This window comes from Pararge aegeria, chromosome 9, assembly GCF_905163445.1.
Source record: "Pararge aegeria chromosome 9, ilParAegt1.1, whole genome shotgun sequence".
NCBI lineage: Eukaryota > Metazoa > Arthropoda > Insecta > Lepidoptera > Nymphalidae > Pararge > Pararge aegeria.
The window spans coordinates 16,872,380-16,894,073 of NC_053188.1; the positions used below are offsets into that span (position 1 = coordinate 16,872,380).

At 36.1% G+C, this 21,694-nt stretch overlaps 1 protein-coding gene across 3 annotated transcripts in view; it reads right to left on the bottom strand.

The window, feature by feature from the left end:
* The window catches only part of LOC120626542, an 83,504-nt gene that overhangs the window by 1,590 nt on the left and 60,220 nt on the right, over nt 1-21,694 (bottom strand). Inside the window, exons 2-9 of one of the 3 annotated variants that reach the window (XM_039894088.1) lie at nt 13,311-13,453; nt 11,566-11,718; nt 4,065-4,205; nt 3,441-3,555; nt 2,420-2,516; nt 1,032-1,116; nt 554-595; nt 331-394 (exon numbers count right to left, since the gene is read on the bottom strand). In XM_039894088.1, coding sequence (XP_039750022.1) covers nt 360-394; nt 554-595; nt 1,032-1,116; nt 2,420-2,516; nt 3,441-3,555; nt 4,065-4,205; nt 11,566-11,718; nt 13,311-13,416 — 774 coding nt within the window. In that variant the 5' untranslated portion in view covers nt 13,417-13,453 and the 3' untranslated portion in view covers nt 331-359. The remainder of the gene's footprint in view (nt 1-330; nt 395-553; nt 596-1,031; nt 1,117-2,419; nt 2,517-3,440; nt 3,556-4,064; nt 4,206-11,565; nt 11,719-13,310; nt 13,454-21,694) is intronic. The other 2 variants (XM_039894086.1, XM_039894087.1) reach the window with 2 other exon arrangements.

A 21,694-nucleotide genomic window follows, 5' to 3' on the forward strand; every position in this document is an offset into this window, starting at 1 on the left:
TTTTTTTATTTCCTACTAAAAATCTGAAATCAAATTTTTTAATGAGCATGTTGAAAATATCTACAAGTTAGTAAGTTTTAAGCTATTCCAGCGAATTAATCAATCTTGCGATCCTAGTTATAGTATACAAATTCAAAACCATACGTATTTACAAGTAAGTTTATTCGTGGATGTAAGGGTGAAAACTTTTCATCTATTCTATCTTTATATTAATAAGCTAGATAGTCACGCTTTGTGTTATTGTAGGTATTTCACAAGAATCATGCTTTTGTAGGTCAATAACTACTTATCTTTGGTTCTTTTGCCGTTTAAAAAGAAGTAAAAGCAAACCTTGCGAAAGTTGTAAATTAAGTTTTTCATCATTTTCTTTGGGCAATCAGAAGTTGACTTTGAACTAAAAAAATAAGATTGAGCAAGAAAAATTATAGCATTCTTATCAAAAACCATTATATTATAATTATTATAGCATATTATTGCATATATTAAAATTACATGCATATAACTGTATTCTGTATTAGCAAACGATGCAAAAATAAAATATAATCCAAGTAACCTGAAGGTTTTCGGTGTATCTGATGGCTTTGGTGGGGTCGTGCTGCCGGTAGATGAAAAATGTATGAGTAATGTGATATATTACAAAACAGCGAACATAAAATGTATTGTGAATATAGCCATTTAGTGAAGAAAGTCAGAAGAGAATAATATAGAAAATGGAGAAGAAGACTTTAGAAAGAAAAATAAAGATAAATTGTACAACAAAATTTAAGTTTACTGAATACTTTTTATAAAAATTATCATTTATAAAAAACTAATCAAAATTTACATATAATATTCACAATCACAATATAATACATTAAAAGCACAGCAATATAGGCAATATAAAGCCAATACCAAACTTAGGACAAATTCAATAAACAGAAACCAAATATCATGAGCAACATTTAGAAATAGAATAAAATTATAGGTAAATTATAAGAAAGAAAGAGACAGTTAGAGATTAGAAGAAGAAGAAGAAGAAGGTATATAATTACCAGGGCTCGGAGAATGTGGTCTCAGCTCCTGTTGACTCGCCTGCCTCGATGGTGGACGCATGCTCACACGAGACCCTCGGCGATCCTGTAAGCAGAAAATTATTGATTACTAGTTGTTGCCTGCGTTTTTGTACAGTTGGTTTTTATGTATTACTAGCTGTTGCCCGCGACTTGGCTGCGTTTGATTTTGTTTTTTGATGTGGCATTCAATTTAGTTTTAGTTCTAACAAAATTTAAAGTATTCAGTATCGCTAAGCCTTAAATGAGGGGTTTCTGCCTCTTACTCCAACCACATTCATCAGACCTACATAAAGTTTGGGCAAAATTAAATACATATTATAACCTCTATAGTACAATAATAATTATTTAAATCGGTTATAATTTGTCGGAGTTATGGTGTAAAATCGTCAAAAACTTTCATCCCCTCTCCCAAAGGAACCGCTCTTAATGTCGGGATAAAAAGTATCCTATATTACTTCTAACACTTCCAAGAATATGTGTACAAAGTTTCATGAGGATCGGTAAAGTAGTTTTTGCGTGAAAGCGTAACAAACAAACTTACATTGACATTTATAATATTAGTAGGGATAGGGATAGGGATAGGGATAGTTTAGCCTAGTTAAGTTTTAACATAGGGGGAAAAAAATGTTGCAAACCAAGTCACCAAAAATAAATTTATATAACTTACTTTTAAGAGGTACTTAAAAATAATACAGCCCAGCAATAGCATATATTTATTAGTAACGATTGATTTGCTAGATAGATAGTTATATCTTTCATTAAAACTTGGATTAAAAATTGCGTTATTTGCGACGCTATTTAGGTACTCACATGGAGAATGCAGCTTTATGCAAATAAATGTGATATTATTCTTGGATATTTTATGTTGATTATAATTTATATTTTAAGATCCTAAGTTTTTGATAGAAGAAGGTACAGACAAACAGACCCCTTAGATTTCAATCTAAAATCCAATTTAAATTGGCTTTAATTTTATTAAAAATAAGCAATAAAAATTGGGTAGGAGCTTGACTTCACTTTCCGGGGCCGAGTTCGAATTCCTGCCTGCACCTCTAATTTTCTGAGTTATGTGCTATTTAAGTTATTAAAATATCACTTGCTTCAACGGTGAAGGAAAAAACGTGCGTAAATCTGCATGCCTGAGAGATCTACATAATGCTTTCAAAGGTGAGTTGAGTCTACAAATACGCACTGGGCCAGCATTGTGGACTACGTCCTTAACCCTTTCTACTCGTGGGAGAATACCCGTGCTCTGCAGTGGGCCGGTAATCTGTTTATGTGATCTTGAAGCAATATAAAGTACTGCTCTGATATTAGGAAATGGCAAAATAGGCATTGAAAACTATAAGTAACATACAATAACGTACCTGTGAATGCAAGAGCTTAGAATCTCGTAGCAGCGATACGTTCATGAGACGAGGGTTGGGCGTATTAAAGATGGTGCGATTTTCCCTCCATCTGGCTCTGAAGTGTAACCAAAACGCTAATTAGAATGAAATACTGGTGTTGTGTCAAAGAAATACCCATATACACTACATAAAACAAACTTATATTATTTATGGAAACCCGTAAAGGTAATCTATATTGGTTTATCACTACAACCCCCCTTAACACTGTTAATGTAATGACATTCTTTGACTTTAGATAACAAAAAAAGGAGTCTTTCGAGTATAAAATACTTAAATATAACAGTAAAATGGATCTTAAACGTATTAATTTAAATTTTTTGATGGATGGATTTGCGACTCAAAACGATAAAAATAAATTACATTTTGCTTTGAAGGTTGATATGCCAAAACGTGTCGCTGTTTGGTGGCGGAAAATCGGAATACAGTTGTCCCCTCTTCTTTACGCGGGTGTCGTACGAGGCGACTTAGGAAATACAACGGAGAGCGGGCAGCAGCGTGCTCTGTGATACTACAACCATCTACTGCAATCACCAACCCACCTGCCCAGCGTGGTCATTATGGGCAAATCCTCCAGTTGGGAGAAGCCTTTAGTCGAGCAGTGGACTGATGATGATGCCGAAACGACACCTCGATTGCGAGAGATCAAATCTCGTATTAAGGCTACAAGTCTTGTATTTGAGCATTATCGAGCGTTTGGCTAAAGGTTCTTCTTCTTCTTCTGTTCCTGGGCCGTTTCCGCACTTGGTTGGTCTGAAACCGTCCGTACGTATAGCCACTAATGCGGCTTCGCACTGGATCACTTCAGCCAGCCGAGATCACTCCAAAAGTTTAGCAGGCCGCCCAGGTCACCTACTGCTTCATGGAGTATTGCTGAGGAGCCAAGGTGTACTGCGCGTTGTTCTGCTGCTCGATTGCATTAGAGCATTACGTATATCGGTGTTTCATTTGCAGATAGGACGGTGAAAAAAGCTTAACTTACTTGCTAAACAAACGGAGTACGACGCAAATAATGACGAACATCAGAGCCATGCCAACCAAAACACCAATCATTGCCGGATCCAGAGTCCTTATAGGTTCATCTATCTGCTTCACCGCTGAAACAAAAATTTTGATTCCAGAATAATGCTGTGTTTGGCATGTTTTTGTGATAAATATCAGGATGTCACATAAGCTTAGTCCAAGTGCTCACGACGGACTTCTCTCTCTTAGGAGAGAGAGGTGGATATAGAACCTACAAAACCACCCAGCTCTCTACACGCAACAACTTTTAGGACTAGTTTTAATGCCAAATATTCTTTAACTGAGTAATTAGTTTTACGTTTCATGAAAATTGTCTTGATCCAGCAGGAAGGTTACTTCTGCTAGCGTTTTGGATCAACGCTGCTTTGTCAACAAAATCGCTCAGTATTTGGTACTGTCAAAATTATATTTAACCATTCTCCCCAGAAATAACACTGAAATCCTCACTAAGATAAGTCACTTGATACTAAAACAACATAATTCATAGCAATTAGCCATAAATGTTTTTAGATCTACAAATTCAATTCTTGATTGATACTAGGACAACATAAACCACCCGAAGAAAGATGTAATCAATACTCACGGTTACATACGAACCCTCCGTCGACGCTCAGCTCAGCGACCATCTCGTAGAGACAGACACAGCGCTCGTTCCTGCACTCGGTCATCCGCACAATCTCGTCGCATTGTTCATTGAATGAGCAAGTTTCGTTGATGCCAGCCGCTGGAATCAAATGTTTCGCAATATAAGAGCTAACAGTTTACCACAGACAATATACTTATAGCTGTAACTATACAATCTCAAGCTTCAGTAACCTCAGCGACTGATGTACAATTGTCTAGTAGTAAGTGGGTAAATACAATAAACATTGAACGTTCCTTGAAATGTAAATCCAACATATCTAGTTCGCGGGGGCGTGCTAATTTTCACCTAATCACAAAACGTACTACTTTGATCAAAAACCTTGTTATATGTTCATAAATAGAGCAGAATTGTAAACCACTGCAAGCATGTTGAACCCCTTAGATTCCTCCTTATCTCACATCTGAGCTCACTTAGGTTCAGATGTGAGAATACATTTAAGAGCTGACTGTTAGAGGAATGAAAAAAACAGACTGATTTTATGCTATACGTTAGTCCTTCCCTCATAGGAAGCTAAGAGTCACTCAGTGGGCGATGGAGGAAACTATGTAAAGAGTATCTTTACGTGATGAAATCAGAAATGTGGAGATCCGTAGAAGAACTAGAGCTACCGACATAGCTCAATGAATCGCGATACTGACGTGGTAACGGAGCACATTGCTTCGAGAACGTGGACGCTGGGGCCTCAACATGATGACACAGATGCTTACCCAGACACTGAAAAATATTCATGTTCATCACACAAACATTTTCCAGTTGTGGGAATCGAACCCACGACCTTTGACTCAGAAAGCAGGGTCTCTGTCCACTGCGCCACTCAGCCGGCGAAGATACTCAGCGGAAGAAATAAGCATGTGGTAAGACTTCTCCGGACGAGCTCTGTGACAAAAAGCTTAGTTGCTACTCGTTACTTAGCCATTCTATTTACCAGTTAACGTTACCAATCTGAAAAAAAAACAAAACAAAAATCAAATGAAACATAATAGGCTATACATAGGAACTTTTGATCATTAATTCAGTTCAACGACTCTATTGAGTAAGTGCATTTCAGTGTAGCCGCAGTCAATGACTTCTTTTCGCGGAATTTCCATTTAACATAATGTAAGCTCTTCACTTATTTTTATGTTCGTTATGTTGATAATTTGCTGCATAATACGTGATACCTTTATGCTAGTAATTGTGTATGAAAACGGCAAATAGAATTCAAAAGAGCACGCGATTTCAATTAGAAAATTAAAAATATATTATATTACATCATACTTTTCTAGTAAATAGTTCAAGTAGGTAATAATATAGATATAACACGAGGGCAAGTATTTATACAAAACATTCTGCTTAGAACTATAATAACGATCTACGTTACTAAAGTTTTAAGGACAGTTTTGGGAATATAGGCCAGTTTACATCAAAGATGAGGCGCGATAAGTAAATGACAGGGACTTAGCAGCTTAACGTTTGTAAGGTACGAGGAAAATATTTGGGCTCAAAAGCATACACTCATCTACTTACTATCGTATTAGAATAATGTAGTAAGTGATGGTTAGGAGCCGGTTAAAATATATTTTTGTTACGGTTAATAACCTAAAACCGGTAACCCGGATAATATGATATGTTGGTGCCCGTTATCACTAAATTTATGACACGCTTAAATCAGATGCAAAAAAATTTGGGTGATGCGTAGAGAAAAGTTACACCAACTCTTAGATGACCACTAACGATGTGATGCGCTATCTAAAGTTACGACACCGATTCAGCGGTGCGTAACGTTTAGGGAACTCGTTAACTGACACTTGGACACAATACGCAATAATAATAGCTGAATGAGGGTTCTGTATGTTATTAATTCAATGGATAGCTACATGTCACACTACACTTTGATATTATAAAAAAAGATTAAGGCACTATCCAGGCAACAAATAGAGGTAATTCAGAATGCAGAATCCTCTTGAAAAATCACAAGGTTGAAGAAAAAAAGATCTCCAATATCGTAAAGCTCTTTCATTGGGGAATCAAAGAATAATGCTCAGAATATCGCGTCAGTTTGCGAGACTAAGCGAGCTGGCGAATTGCTCATAATCTTGCTCCACGTCCTTAAAGGGAAACACTTCAGTGTGTTCACGCTAATCTTGATAAAATTACCAGTCTGTAATCTTTAGCAGCGATCATCTTATGAGCTTCATAAGAGGCAGTAAAACGCCGAAGAGGTAGCGATATTATTTCAATCAGAGGTGTGGACCGGGGCTATATACGGCAAGCTTGACTTGATTAGCCTACGCCGTAGAGGCGACATTTACCCAAAAATTAACATCAATTGTGTATGTTAAATTATTATTAAGGTATCTTATATCTTTAAACGAGCAATTCTTGTAAATATATATATTTATAATTGGAATCTCGGAATCAGCTCCCAACGATTTTCAAGATATCTTTAAACGAGCAAAATTATAAATATAATATTATTCTTTTAAATATATATATTTATAATTGGAATCACGGAAACAGCTCCCAACGATTTTCATGAAATTTAGTATACAGAGGGTTTCGGGGGCAATAAATCGATCTAGCTAGGATTCATTTTTAGAAAATGACATTTTATTCGTGTTTTCCAGTAATGCAGACGAAGTTGCACGGGTCAGCTAGTTTGTATTAAAAGTACCTAAAGGCTTCCCAGAACACAAAATAAATAAAATCTTTCTATCCATACAATTAAATATATGACAGTATCTATCATATATTTAATTGTATGGATAGAAAGGTACATTATTGTCATAACAGGTGTCGTATTTCATTATGTATAACACCGCAGTGGACACGCGACGCTCTACTTTGGACGCAGCATCGATCCGGTGCATTTTTAGTGTCTCCTGCTCCAATTTTAACCTCAAACGCAAATGAGGAATGTTCTAATTTAGCCCGAATTTAATTTATGTAAATACTAGCTGTTGCCCGCGACTTCGTCGGCGTTTGATTTTGTTTTTTGATGTGGCATTTATTTATAGATCTAGAAAAAATTAAAGTATTCAGTATCGCTAAGCCTTAAATAAGGGGTTTGCCGCTGTCCGCTGAGGAGTTCTGTCCTCTATCTCCAACCACAGTTTGGTTAATAAAACACATATATAACCTCTTTAGTACAAAAATAATTATTTAAATCGGTTATAATTTGTCGGAGTTATGGTGTAAAATCGTCAAACACTCATCCCCTCTCCCAAAGGAACCGAGCTTAGTGTCGGGATAAAAAGTATCCTATAATACTTCTTACACTTCCAAGAATATGTGTACAAAGTTTCATGAGGATCGGTTAAGTAGTTTTTGCGTGAAAGCGTAACAAACAAACTTACATTGACATTTATTTTTATATATTATTATTATTTGTAAGGATAGTGATGGTCGATTGCTATTCTAAACAATGGGGAGAGTGGGAAATGAATAGTTCTACAAGAATTCAATCTGCCATGTGTAGATCTTTATCATCATATCAACCCATAACCGGCCCACAACAGGGCACGCGTCTCAGAAAGGGTTAAGGCAATAGTCCACCATGCTTGCCCAGTGCGGACTGGTGGACTCCACACACCTTTGAGAACATTATGTAACTCCCAAGCATGTTTCCTCGCGATATTTTCTTTCACCGGTGAAGCAAGTGATATTTTAATTACTTAAAACGCACATAACTTAAGTATGAGGTGCCTGCTGTGATTCGAACTCGGCCCCCCGAACGAGAAGCCGAGCTCCTACCCACTGGCCTATCACCGTTTCCGTAGATCTTAGATTAGATTTATTATTATTTGTTTGTGCTGGTCCGTCTATATCACGTCGTAACACTCAACAGATAATATCTATCTGTTGAGTGTTATGTGTTAATAGCTTTACTGCAACCAAACAAAGAATATCAAGAGACAAATGTACAAAGTATTAGGGTGCAAAGGCGGCCTTATCACTAAAAGTGATCTTCTACTAGTAGTATAACAGACAGCGGATGGTACGCAAATTAAAGATATAAAATAAACTTACATGCATAAATATACATACTAAATTTGAAATTAAAATACAGAAATATTTTGAACCTATAAATATTAAAATACATATAAAAAATAAACATATGGCAAAGTTACTCCTTTAAATAAAACAGCTCTTTTGACTGACTTACTAAGAAAGGATTTTACGAAAACTTATAAATAATGTCATGAAACTGGGGTGAAAGTTTTTATGGAATTTCTGTTATTAGTGTAAATCTAAATCGTAATTGAGACACAACCTTTATGGAAGGTATAATATATCTCTGTATATGATAAATATGGGTGATATTTTATATCTGAGTAGCATACTGCAGATGAATTAAGACTACTATTTACCCCGTGATAATATCTGATGTCTAAGAAAAGCTTAGTTTATCAATGCGGTAGATTTTAAACTAAGATTTTCATGGTCAATCGACATTTCACGCTCGTGGTCACGAAGGTAACCATCCCGTCCCGTTTGAGTCCCGTCGTAACCACGATCCATGTAACAAAAACAAGTAGTCAAATTTCAAAATACAATCGTGGCATGTACCTATTTAACTATTTTAAAGATGTTCTGTGGATATTGCGGGATCAGATAACAAGTCATAATATTTGAAAATGAAATAAAAATAAATAATTAACCAACGACATAAAATACGTTGCTATCTAGCCCCAAAGTAACCGTAACTTATTTTATGGGTACTAAGATGACAGAAATTTGACAGAATATTTTTTATGTATAATATACATAAATACATATAAAATACAGATAATCAACCAGAAACACAAACGTTTTCCAGTTTTGGGAATCAAACCCACAGAAAGAAGGGTCACTAGCCACTGCGCTAATCGGCCGCCAACAATTTGGTATATAATTTTTAATAATATGGCTTATGCCTAAATTAATATTTCATTACAACCGGCTTTTCCTAACGATCAACCTTTTACACTTCAAAGGCCAAGTTCATTTATGTTAAAATGAGCGTTTTGTTCTTCCCTAAGAGCACTCCAAAAAGAAAACCAATTTAAATTCGACGGCTTTAGTCTTTCAAGCGAGCTTTGTTCTTACAACGTCTTGCTTTTTCAAAGGAAGTATAACTTCCTTTAACTTAATACATACACAGTGTTATTATTAAATTATTAAGCATTCATAAAATTAACATTTAGAAAGAGTTATGGAGTTCATAGCATATACTCATGGCATATTTTTGTTACTTCGTTTTTGTAGTCTCATCAAAGTCATGATTTTAACCTATTGACTTCCTCTGTTAGACATAGGCATTTTAAGGAGAGTTACGAAATTCACGGTCATTTGCAGCCTGTTTCGTTTATCATCATCACCATATTATTATCAACCAATACACTTCAAGGACCGGACGTAAGTCTTTTAAAGGAATTCTCAAACTATTCGGTCTTGTGCCGCCATTGCTAAGCGGCATTCTCCGGCACGTTTTTTGTTGTTTTTACAGTCAGTTTGTTTGTATACCTAGAGTGGCCACCAACCCTTAATTTGACTATACAAGGACTTTATTTCAACTCATCGGGTCCTCAGCGTTTATCAGTTCTCCGAGCTATGTCTCACCCATGGCAACTTTAGCTACCCAAGGTTTTGAAGTCAGTTTTAACGCATAAAACTACTAATAAACATAGAAGTAGGCAGCGTATCGTTATGTTTTTCTGTAAATTAGTTGTCTATTTCGCAGCTTTCTTTTATAAACTTATTCAGAATAGTTATACATCTCATAATTCTATGTTAATCTTCAGCAATAATTTATTAAAATTATTTAGTAAATTAAAAATGTATGAATCGTGTAATTGAAGACACAAAAAGTCCTTAAACAATTATTGATTGGTAGGTACAATTTGGCGACCGTGACACTTCATATGGTAGCGTGTACTACAATTTTTAAAAACAAATATCCTGGATATATGCAGATATTTTTTATTATAGTAAATAAATAACCATTTCCAAAAAGAAGCCATTTAATACCTACAAAAATTGCGTTTGGAAGCTGTTTATACAATAAACATTATTCCTTTTTAGAAACTCAGTGACGTAAAAAATTTAAGTACAAAATAATAAATTGTTCCTTAAAAAAACAAAAAGTACCGTAGCGTAAAATACTGCTGATATCTAGGTACTAATTATATGTTTCAATTCGAATAATCAAGTAATTTTAATCACTAAATAATGGATAGACGTAAATTAAGAATAAAAATTAAACACAGGGTAAGTGTGCAATGTTGCAGTCTTATCTTAAGTTTTAAATTATATAAAAAAATATTAGCATGTTCAAGTTTAATACATAAAAGAACCTCGACATTAAATTTTTTCCTACCCTCATAGATACGTCATAAAAATGTACAAAGCTTGGTGTAAAGAAAAGCTACATGAATAGAGTTCCTTTAAATCTTTACATCCACACGTCTTCGTTGTGATTGATGAAAAGGTTTTCCTATCTTCATTTCGCAGAAATTTAAACTCAGTTGAAAAATTGATGTCTAAAATTCCACTAACAATCCAATCTAAGTAATATTCTCATCCTGGATGTTATTTCCTTTTACACGTTAATGAAATGAATAATAAATTGACAATAAATTTTGCAGTTTCAATGTTATTTAAAAAGTCATGACCGTTACACTTCTGATATTAAAAATATAATAGATGTGTTCTAGGGTTATTATGTTTTAAATAATTTGTATTTAAGGTATATTTTCTGAATCAATCTATTTTTCTTTTTAATTTATTTTCCTGATTCGTAAATAAAAAATAATTAATTTGAGAGGTCGCCCATCGTTGTAGAGATGTAGTAACGTGATTCGTAGTGCGTCTGCATAACGATTTTGGATGCTGGTTTTTCACTTTTGCAACGCGTAACAGTAGCGGTTTAGTAGCGATACAATACTGATAACGCGCAACTGTTTCTCTGACTGTTAATGTTTCGGGTGACATTGAAGAGGCGGGTAACCAATAAATTAAGTGTACACGGTTATATGCTGTAATAGTGGCTAGGACTTCGGCCTCACTCTCGGAGGGACCGAGTTGATCTCTGGCAGGCCTTTAACTTTTCGAAGGTATGTGCGTTTCAAACATCGTGAGGAAACCTTCCCGCCTGAGAGTTCTCCGTAATGTTCTCAAAGGCGTGTTGAAGTCCACCAATTCACACTGAGCCACTGGCGGACTACGGCGTAAGCCCTTTTCACTGTGGGAGGAGATCCGTGCCCTGTAGTGGCCCGTTAACGGAATTGCTGATGATTATTATAAAAATGCTGAATCGCGATAGTAGCGATTCAAAACCCTGGTTAGGTGCGCAAGAGAATGCAACCAGTGACAAAATCGCGACTGTATCGCGGTTGTTTTGCGGTTGTCGCGATGCACGCTGCAAAATTTTGCCGTATTAGGTGACTACTCTAAGATATAATGGTAAAACGTTACTTACGTTTTCCACATTTGTCGACATGGTTGGTGGCTTGAAAGTCGGGATGGCAGCGGCAGGTCTTTAGAACCTGGTCGCACACCGACTCCGCGAACCCGCAGTCCATGACCGTTGAGCAAACGTCCCCATACATCATGGAGCCGCGTTTTGATGGATCTGTATAGATATCAATAAAACTTCATGAATAACTAACAAATATTACTCGCTAACATTTGCTAAATCAATAAAGCTTTGGAATGAGATAGTTTTGTCTATTTCCTTGTTTTATTTCTACACGGGATGAAATAATAGTTAGTTGGAATAATCTCAAGATCTAAATCCTGAAAGCAATTTATTAATGTTTTTTAGCTGTATGTAAGTATCCTATGAATACACATTGGTGGTGGCGTGCGTGGTGGATCTATGTCTCTAAACCCCAACTCCTGGAGAAATGTTCCTAGTAGTGGGACGTTAAACGAATGAGCTTGATGTGATTAAGTAAATTATGGTATGTTTGAGTTTCGCCGTGCCAGCCAGGAATTAAGAAATCGACAATGTCCAGCCCCATAATTCAAGCAAGTCAAGGATATTATGAATGCATGTGATACTCTACTGCGTAATCTATACGGAATTGTTATTTGTTTTACTAGCTTCAGCATTATCAATGAAAATCAATTGGAAAACAGTTTTTATAGCCCAAAATATGAAATCGCAATAATAATCGTAATAAGGAGACAAAAGAGAAAATAGTGAAAACAGTCCCGGTAAAAATCTATACTCCCAATTTTCTTTTCTCTATTTTTGTTTAGTTGCTACCGACGAGCATTAGAGCTAAAAATTAGGAAAAATAAAAGCTTCGAATTTTCCCTACGATCTGACCAATATTAACCTACATACAAACCCATATTAAACAGATTGGAGGGTTTTTCTATTGCTCTGTTTTCTTAAAACATAAAAACTTACATTTCATAAATATTTCAGCTTTATATTTAGATTACGCAGAAACTCTAGATAACTGGAGTGCATGACTACATTATGCGGTTATTCTAGTTCGAAATTTGTTTGTTCCACATTCCAGTTCAAAATTTACAAACTAAAGGCTTTCCCATACCGTATTGATTCGTCGATTTTATAGTAACTCCACTAAAATAAGGAATTGGAAAATAAAGTCTTTGGGCAAAGGAGAAAGTTGCTTTAAAAGATAATAGTCGCCCGCTTTACTTACTTCACTCGTCGTTAGTGCGTTACCGACGCGTCAACGACTCATAGCCAACACGTTAACAACGCTTTCACCGTGCGCTAATATTATATATCGGCTAGGCTAGGATAGGCTGGTTGCGTTATCCGCCTGTTGAACACTCCTGTTGTAAACCATCTTATGAAAGACAAGCATAAGACGGTTTCCAGCTCGGCCGAGTGGGGCCCGAGCGTGAGCAGCGCTGCAGGTCCACTGAGCTGTAGTAGAAGTGATATTAGATGCAGCTGTAGACTGGCTGCCGATGCGTTGCCAATTCGTTGACGATGCGTTGAACACTCGTTGACGACTCGCAGTCGACAAGGCGACGGCGTGTCAACCGTTTAGTGACCAACGTGAGAAGAGACGTGTGTATATTATGTGACACTGACCAAACGCAGCGGAGCTGGTGACTTCCAGTTTGGCTGAGCAGGGCCCGAGCGAGAGCAGCGCTGCTCGCCCTTAGGTGTCTTCCGCATGCTGCTCACTCACTTATCCTGTTAAAGAAGACGTGTGCATAATATACGGCACTAACCAAACGCAGCGGAGGTGGTGACTTCCAGCTCTGCCGAGCAGGGCCCGAGCGCGAGCAGCGCCGCGAGTGCGGCGAGCGCCGCCCGCCTCGACCGCCCGGCCCGCATGCCGCTTGCGCGCCCTCGTCACATGCCAACAAACAACCTGGAACACAGTTAAACGAAATTACAGTTTGCACAATCTAAGATACAACACTAGTAACAAGTACTTTCAGTCATTAGGTACCCTAGACTTCTAATAAATCACTGAAAATATATCTGCGCAATTTTTAGGAATCTCTCTTAACTTGAGTTGTGTGTTTTATTGGGAATCTCGCCTTAAATTAAATATCACTTCTTTTAATGGTGAAGGAAAACTTCTTGAGGAAATCCTGATGCCTCAGATATTGCCTCGTTTTCAAAGTTGTATTTTGTACCAGTCCGGAATTGACCAGCGTGGTCGACTCCGTAGTCCACCACGCTGTTAAGTGACCCAAACCCTTCTCATTCTGATGAGAGTCACGTGTCCTATAGTGGGTGATAATTATGAGGAGGTCACTTGAGTCACCTAACGCATTGGGGCTTGATGACATTCGCACCGCGCAAATACTGGCGCGAGGTAAATAAATGTACAGATGACACTGGACAGATTCAAAGGTGGCTAGAAACGGGGATGTAGGTAGATGTAGACCGCGCCCACGACATACCACCTATGTCTCAAACAAATAATGATTTTAAAATAATAAAAAATAAAATAAAAAAAAAGCTTATAAAAGCTTGCGCGTCGAACATATGATCCCAACACATAAGGTTGAAATTGCTGGGAAGTACTTAAGTCATTTAACCACCCACGCCCGTTGCTTTAAGCATTCATAGACCGTCCCAAGTTAAGAGGCTTAGGGAGTTAAGTGGGTGAAATGACGGCAAAACGAGCTATAAGGCCGCAGGACTGATTTAGATTTATGAAGCAGTCTTATTAAAGTTCGCTCAACCAAATCATCACCTTTGTGATAAAGGTGATGATTTGGGCAATGATGTGATGGTAGATACAATAGTACATTATGATACTAGTGTGTAACGTTTATTTTTGAAATACACCTCTTGCTTTAGTAATACTTACTTGTGTTATTTAGAATATAAAAGACCGAACCGCAGAGCTTTGCCATACCCATTTTTAATTACAGAACACTTCTGTTTTTATTAATAATAAATATATGATACTTTATCTTTCTTTATACATTTTGTTTGTTTTTAATTGCTTTATTTTTTATGCAATCTCAATCCGTTGCTATTGAATGCAGGTTTGAGTGTATATCTAATAAGCTTACACATTCTGACAAACTCCATGGCGCAGAGGTGAGCGAGCTAGAATTTATATTAACCTACTTATATTAACCTATTGTATTCACTGTGGTAACAAATGAACCTAACAATGAGAAGAGATTGCACCACTTAATATTATGTTAAATGTTGTTTTTGTGCTTTGCCGCTTACTGTCTTATGTGCTAATTTAATCATAAAATAAAACAATCTTAGACTAACTGCTGTATATAACTTTTTAACTTTATTTTTAGGTTTAAAATAACTATTTTACACAAACCGAAACCAAGAATACGTAATCCAAATTAAATTATTCGAGTATTTTTATAAAAATGTGCATAAAATAGAATTATAGAAAATAATTTTGTACAATGAAATGAGCGCTGTTACTTTAAATTGTAAGGCCCGTGTTCGATATCCGGTAGGTACAATATGGGAATTTATAATTTCTCAGTTTTCTCTACACCGGTCTGGGAATTTCGCCGTGGCTAGTTACCACCCAAGCGACAAAGCCGTGCCGATAAGCGATTTAGCGTGCGATGTTACCTAAAAACCGATTAGAAGTATGGGTTAGAACTACCATACTCCGTAATAGGTTAGCCCGCTATTATATACGACTGCGTAATTACTTACCACCAAGTGACATAACATTCTAGAACTAACTTGTAGTGGAACAAAAAAATAGTTTATGCGTGTAACCTTTACGCGCGATTGAAGTAAAACTTTTATGATTATTTATTGATGTAAGAGTAAAATGTTCCTGGGACTGCGCCATTTTATTTAATATTCACTATTTCATTTTATATTCTATTTAAAATTCATTAATATCACTTTCACATTTTATAAACGTTTTCATTTGTTAAATAGAATGATTATCCTAATTGATTATTATATTTGCCACTAGCTTTCGTATAAGTCAAGAAGCGTGGAGTATACGATATAAACTTACGACCAATCCAAATTATTATTTTTAAATAGCGGAAACTACGCATTACTTCCGTTAGAAAAAAATCTGAGTTACTTCCTAGTGGCGCCTAAAGAAGTTTTATTTCAAAAATCCTTATAAGATAGGCAGGTTTATTTCAATTCATTTTGCCTTTTGGTACGAAATTATACTGACAGCGACTGTACCAGTGACAATTTAGTGGAGTGCAAGTACTCAGTGACTCTCGAAATTACACATCCGTTTGTTTGTGATGCTGAGTGCTTTTAAATGAGGTTGAATTCTATATAGTTTTTTTTATATAAAATAAGATAATATTTTAACTTTGACCTTATTTCTTACAAAACATTTTTCAGCATAACACGATCCAGAAGAAGTACTTAATTTCGAAATAAAAAGTAACAAAACTCAAAATACAAAATTCATTCATTTAATGTAGTTTATAACAACTTTTGAAACGTCAAATTAGTCTGTTTGTAGTATCTCTACCACTAGTTCGAAAGCGGATTCCACTGAGAAGAGCCGGAAAGAAAATTAGCAGATTGCTTTTTCCAACATCATTTTATAGTTTAATAATTAAAAATATACCACGACAACACACACATCGACATCTAGCCCCAAAGTAAACGTTGCTTTTCTTATGGGCACTAAGATGACAGATGAATATTTTTATGAATAACATACAGATAAACACCCAGCCACTGAAAATAAATCATGGTCATCACATAAACAGAAACAGCCTTGGACTCGGAAAGCAGGGTCTTGAATTGAATTAAACATGTCGCCTATTATTTCATTATACTGCGTAAGCCAGGTGTACCTGTTATTCAATATTAACACTGAAAGAAAGATTCTTCGTCCATAAAACACCTCAATAAAATTCCGTTTATTAAGTTTGTTCAACCTTAGCAACGGCAGACGTAAAATTTTATTACAAATTCAACTTTCCTTACAGGGATCTGAGATCTGATGATGAGAAACTTTTATATTCATAAAACAGTCTTTATTGTGAATTACGATATTTGATTTACTTTGTGTAGCTACAAATTGGATTGAACGACATTGAATATAGTTTGCATGGCAACATGTAAATGTTTTCATCAGAATAAAAATGTGTTTATTGTGGTGGCCAATGTCATTGCAGATACCGAGAAGAACCGAATTTGATTTCGTTCTTTTTTGTTTGAAATGGAAGTAAGTCGCTATGTTTGATGAAAACCGTCCAAGATGGCCGTCGCCACAAAATGGCGGATTACGTATTTTTTTTACAATATGGGTATCAAATGAAAGTGCTTGACTATTCTACAGAATATTATGATAAATTTCAAATCCAAGATGGGTTTTATAAATATGACAAAAGGAAGTAAAAATTGGCAGACTTGAAGTAAAGACGTTCGCTCGGTCAACTAAAAAATCGTAATCGTTAAAGCCCGCATAACTGCATTGGAGCCGCGTGGTGGGTATATGCTTTAACTCTTAATATGACAGAGGAAGCCTGTGCTCTGTACCTAACAGTGGCACGTTAATAGACTAATGGGATGTAAGATTAAGTGGTTGCATTGGACATGACTATCCTTGGTAGGTAATAAGTAGTAGGCAGTAATTTATTATCAATAGTGTAGGTAAGACTTCTAACAGTGCGTGTTGCAAGTGATTCTGAAACATGGTCGTTAACTATGGGCCTCAAAAGAAGACTCAGAGTCATTTAGAGAGCTATGCTCGGAGTATCACTACGTGATCAAATCAGAAAGAGGAAATCTGTAGAAGAACCAGAATTACTGACATAGCACAACGAGTCACGAAGCTGAAGTGGCAATCGGCGGTGCACATAGCTCGGAGAACGGATGGACGTTTGGGTCCCAAGGTGCTGGAATGGCAGCCCCACACTGGTAAGGGCAGCGTTGGTCGAGCACCAACGAGGTGGACAGACTATATCAAGAGCGTCGCAGGGAGCCGCTGGACGCAAGTGGCACAAAACCGTGGAATTTGGAACTGCCTAGAAAATACCTATGGGTAGCACTCGACGTCTATTTCTTGATATGATGATCATGAGTGTAGGTAATCGAAACCTTGTAGATAAATGCTGTCTGTCCAATGATTAAATAAGTAAAAGAAACTGACGCTAACGACTTAATGTTGTCGTTGCAAGTCACCAATTTTAGCACGATCATTCAAACAAAATTGTTTTTCTTGTGTCAAAAATCGCTGAGCGTTTTCAAGTTACATATTTTTTTTCATTCGCAAAGTGATTGATGAGTCAATTACGTGACTAAGCTCGTGCGCCCAAAGATCTATTTGACTTACCTTTATCCTACCTAACATTTTAAATGCGAAAGTGTGTTTGTATGTTTGTGTTTGCCTTTCCTTGACACCCAAATTCATTTTGGGTCAACCAATGTACTTGATTTGGCAGAGAATTTTTTAAGATTAAATTCTCAAGTTAGAATGTTAAATGTTTACCGTGTTACGTGAACGTGATTTTAATGTATGCTAGCTGGGTTGGTTAGTTTTTCATTGATTTCAACTACGAGTAGACCTACTATATAAGCACTTAAAGGGTCATGTTTGTCTATTGCAACTCTACCGCTATACAGCGGTTCAGAAAGCTGATTCTACCCAAGAGAAACTGGTAAAATAACTTAGTAGTTTTTAGATTTTGAATTTGTAGATCGCCCAGGTGAAGTTCTTCGTACTGCGAGGAAACTGATCCTAAAGGTGCCCTTATATAATTCTTCTTTCAGTATTAAGACTAAGCTTTGGAACGCATTGCCTTCAGCTATCAGGGAGGCAAAATACGTTAACACACTCTTTGTCTCAGTCGTCTAAGGGCAAGTAATAGTTTACTTTTCTGTTCTTTGTTTTTAATTTAAGTACCTTAATATTATTACGCCATTAGGTGTCTGGAAGATATCGCTATGTAACAATAAGGCCTTCAATTTGCATACGCTGTGTTAAGTAAAAGGTATGAAAAGTCTTCCAATCTGCACTCGGCTAGCGTGGTGAACTACGGTCTATATCCTTCTCATTCATAGATGAGACCCGTGCCAGCTGTGCCAGTAATGGGTTGATAAAGAATTATTATAAGTGGATTTTAAAGTCGATCAAAGCAGTTTAATTTCTACAGTACACTACACTTACACTAGTTCGCTGAAAACATTTTAGACCAACCATTCCCCTCCTACGTGCATTGATTAGCAGGGGTTTCACGAGCGTGACACACGCACGTTTCAATTATTTTTATTATACCTACTGCTCAGACTAACGTTCGTTCGTAAGAGTTCGAGTTTAAGCGAAGCCTAGTTAATGGTTAATCGGTAGCCATAGCAAGCTTCTTTTTCTTACGAGCTCCTAGTTTTATAGATGTACTTAGTTTAATGACGTCTATTTTCTTGACCACCCTGGCACTTGGCAAAAAGCTGTTTTATAAGTGAAGCAATCTCCTTTAGACAACATGAACGGGATATTGCAAGCATTAACTATGATTTTCTATTAATATTAAAACCATTCAAATATTTTATCATCTTTTTTATCACAGGCACTTTTGAAGCGTATATATATATATTATATTTTACCAATTGTGAGGTAATGGTGATAACTACATTCGCTAACTTAAATCTAAAGCTACGAGCTTCCAAACGCATCGTGATCTAAGACGAGCTTACAATAAATTAAGTTGGTTTTTTTTTGTTATCACCATCTCACAGTCAATAAATATTTAGCTATGGATTTAGAACAATTCATACTCAAGTTATTTGTCGTTCATGTAATCTTTAATATTTTTATATGATTTTAACGAATAAATAAAATTTTCGAATATGTATCTATATCTTCTATATTGCACAGGAGTTTCTATATCTGTCATATGACGTATATTTTTAACCATGTATGCTGCAGAGCTATTCTTAATAAATATTGCCGTATCCTCCCGATCCTTATTATTAAGTTATATAATGGTTTTTCTTGTTACATTCGATGACGTGAATTTAATACACCTGGATTTTTTTCGTTAAGAGTTAAATTGTTAGCCCCAAATCACCATTGTACTACTTTAGCGAGTTTTCATGGTCAAGATTTGTTTCACGTCGTTTAATCTGTAACATCATTGATGTACCATCAGTAAACAATCCCGTGCTTGTCCTTAACATGGTAAAGTCATTAATTTACATGAGGAACAGAAAAGACCCTAATATAGACCCTGAGAGACACCTTCTTTCACAAATGACCGCTTCGCTAGATCGCTTTCCATTCACGTAAACTTTTTGAATTGATTACTAGGCGTTTCTCTAAAATTCCAAAAATTGCCCAATCATAAATTTATTATGGTAACGATAATGTTTCAGGCATTTAGTTAACATCTTGGGAAGAAATTAGGACAATGTTTGCAAAAATTCACTACGTATTGATACGGACCGTCAAAAAAAATGGTGCAATGGGCGACTGCAAAGATTTACTTTTGCAATTCGCCTACCTTTGGCTTAGTTAAACGGAAAAAAACAAAAGCAAAAACAATCTTACCTCTGGTGTAATAATTATATACATAGTATACAAAGTAAAAGAGGGGACATAAAGCATTGTTTCCACCTACAATCAAAAACGGCCTTGACTGAAATAATTTCGAAGTGAGTTTTGAAATGTGTTATTATTCACTCCGGGTTAAGCTTGACACACAAATAAAATGCGCAAGCAACTGGGTTGAAATAATTAGCTTTGATACAAAAAAACTTAGTAACTACGGCTTCAAGTTATAACAAACTAGGAAATAACTGGCATACTTTGCTTGTTGTAGAAATCGTAGGCTGCATGTACACTGATGGTTTTTTTTAATGTCTTCTAAAAAGAGGTTAAATCGAGTAAACTTAAATTGGTTATGTTGCGCCACATTTCCGTCAAATCTTAAATGGTTTGGATAATTATTTTTTATTCGAAGGAGTGGATCGCCATCTCAGCCTGTTTGTATTTAATGAGCCAAACTACCAAACTACGAGTAATTCACTGAATGTGAATTACTCGTAGTTTGGAGATATAAGCCACTGTAGTGTTTGGATTTACCGCCACAGATTGATTAGGAAGACAGGTTGTGCTAGCATTCTGTGCCATAGTTTGAGCCTTTTTTTCGATTCATTGAGCAATAGTCTCAAAGTATCGTAAGCCGTTGTATGTCGTATGTTTTGGGATATGATAATAATAGTCTATGGCATAGAATATTATTATCTTATTTATTTTCTCTCATATACTAGATTCATAGACCCTATGCCGTTCTGTTCCTTATCGTCCAATTCTAATATCGTTCATTCGTTCCACTCAACTTTGTTCAGTTTGACGTTAGAAATAAGAGAATAAGGGAAAACACAGAGAAAATTAATTCATCAACCTCCTTATACGCAATATTGTTCTTTGTGTAGCTTTATTACAAACATTGAATCACGAAACCTGCCGTAGCAAATAGCTACAACGTTCATAATTCCATACAAAAGTGAAACAAAATTTACATCAAGATTGAACCGTTGAATAAATAATTGGTGATATTTAGAACTCGTATTTTCTTTGGAACTTGCATTAATAAACCTGGTAAAATGAGGTTCCTAAATTAAGTAGGGAGAAATAACAATTTATTTACACGACTTCCCAAAAAAGAAGTGTAATGTTTTCAGGGTTTATATTTGCATATATGCATTATTTATGTCGTCATCAAAAATTACGACATCGAGTCGCTGGGAGCCGCTGGAAACAGGCGGCTGAGGACCGTGAATTTTGGAACTCCCTACACCCTACACTCCCTGAAAGACCTATGTCCAGCAGTGGACTTCAATCGGCTGAAATGATGATGATGATGATGTATTTAAATGGTTATGCGACATACCGTGTGATGTTGAGTTTAAAAATAAAATAAATTATAAATTGCAATTCGTTCCTACGGATTACCCTGATTGCCCTGTATATCTAGGTTCCTAGCTATGCCAATGAAAAATTTGCGAAGAACAATGTACCTGTGAAGCCGTACCTAGAATCCCCCGAGAACGTCACCCGAGTACTTTTCCGGAATGAAAAGTCCATCCATCCGTTCATCTAAAGCAAGTCATATGTGTGCTAAATTTCAACAATATTAGTGCAGTAGTTCAGCTGAACATTAACACAAATAAAAAT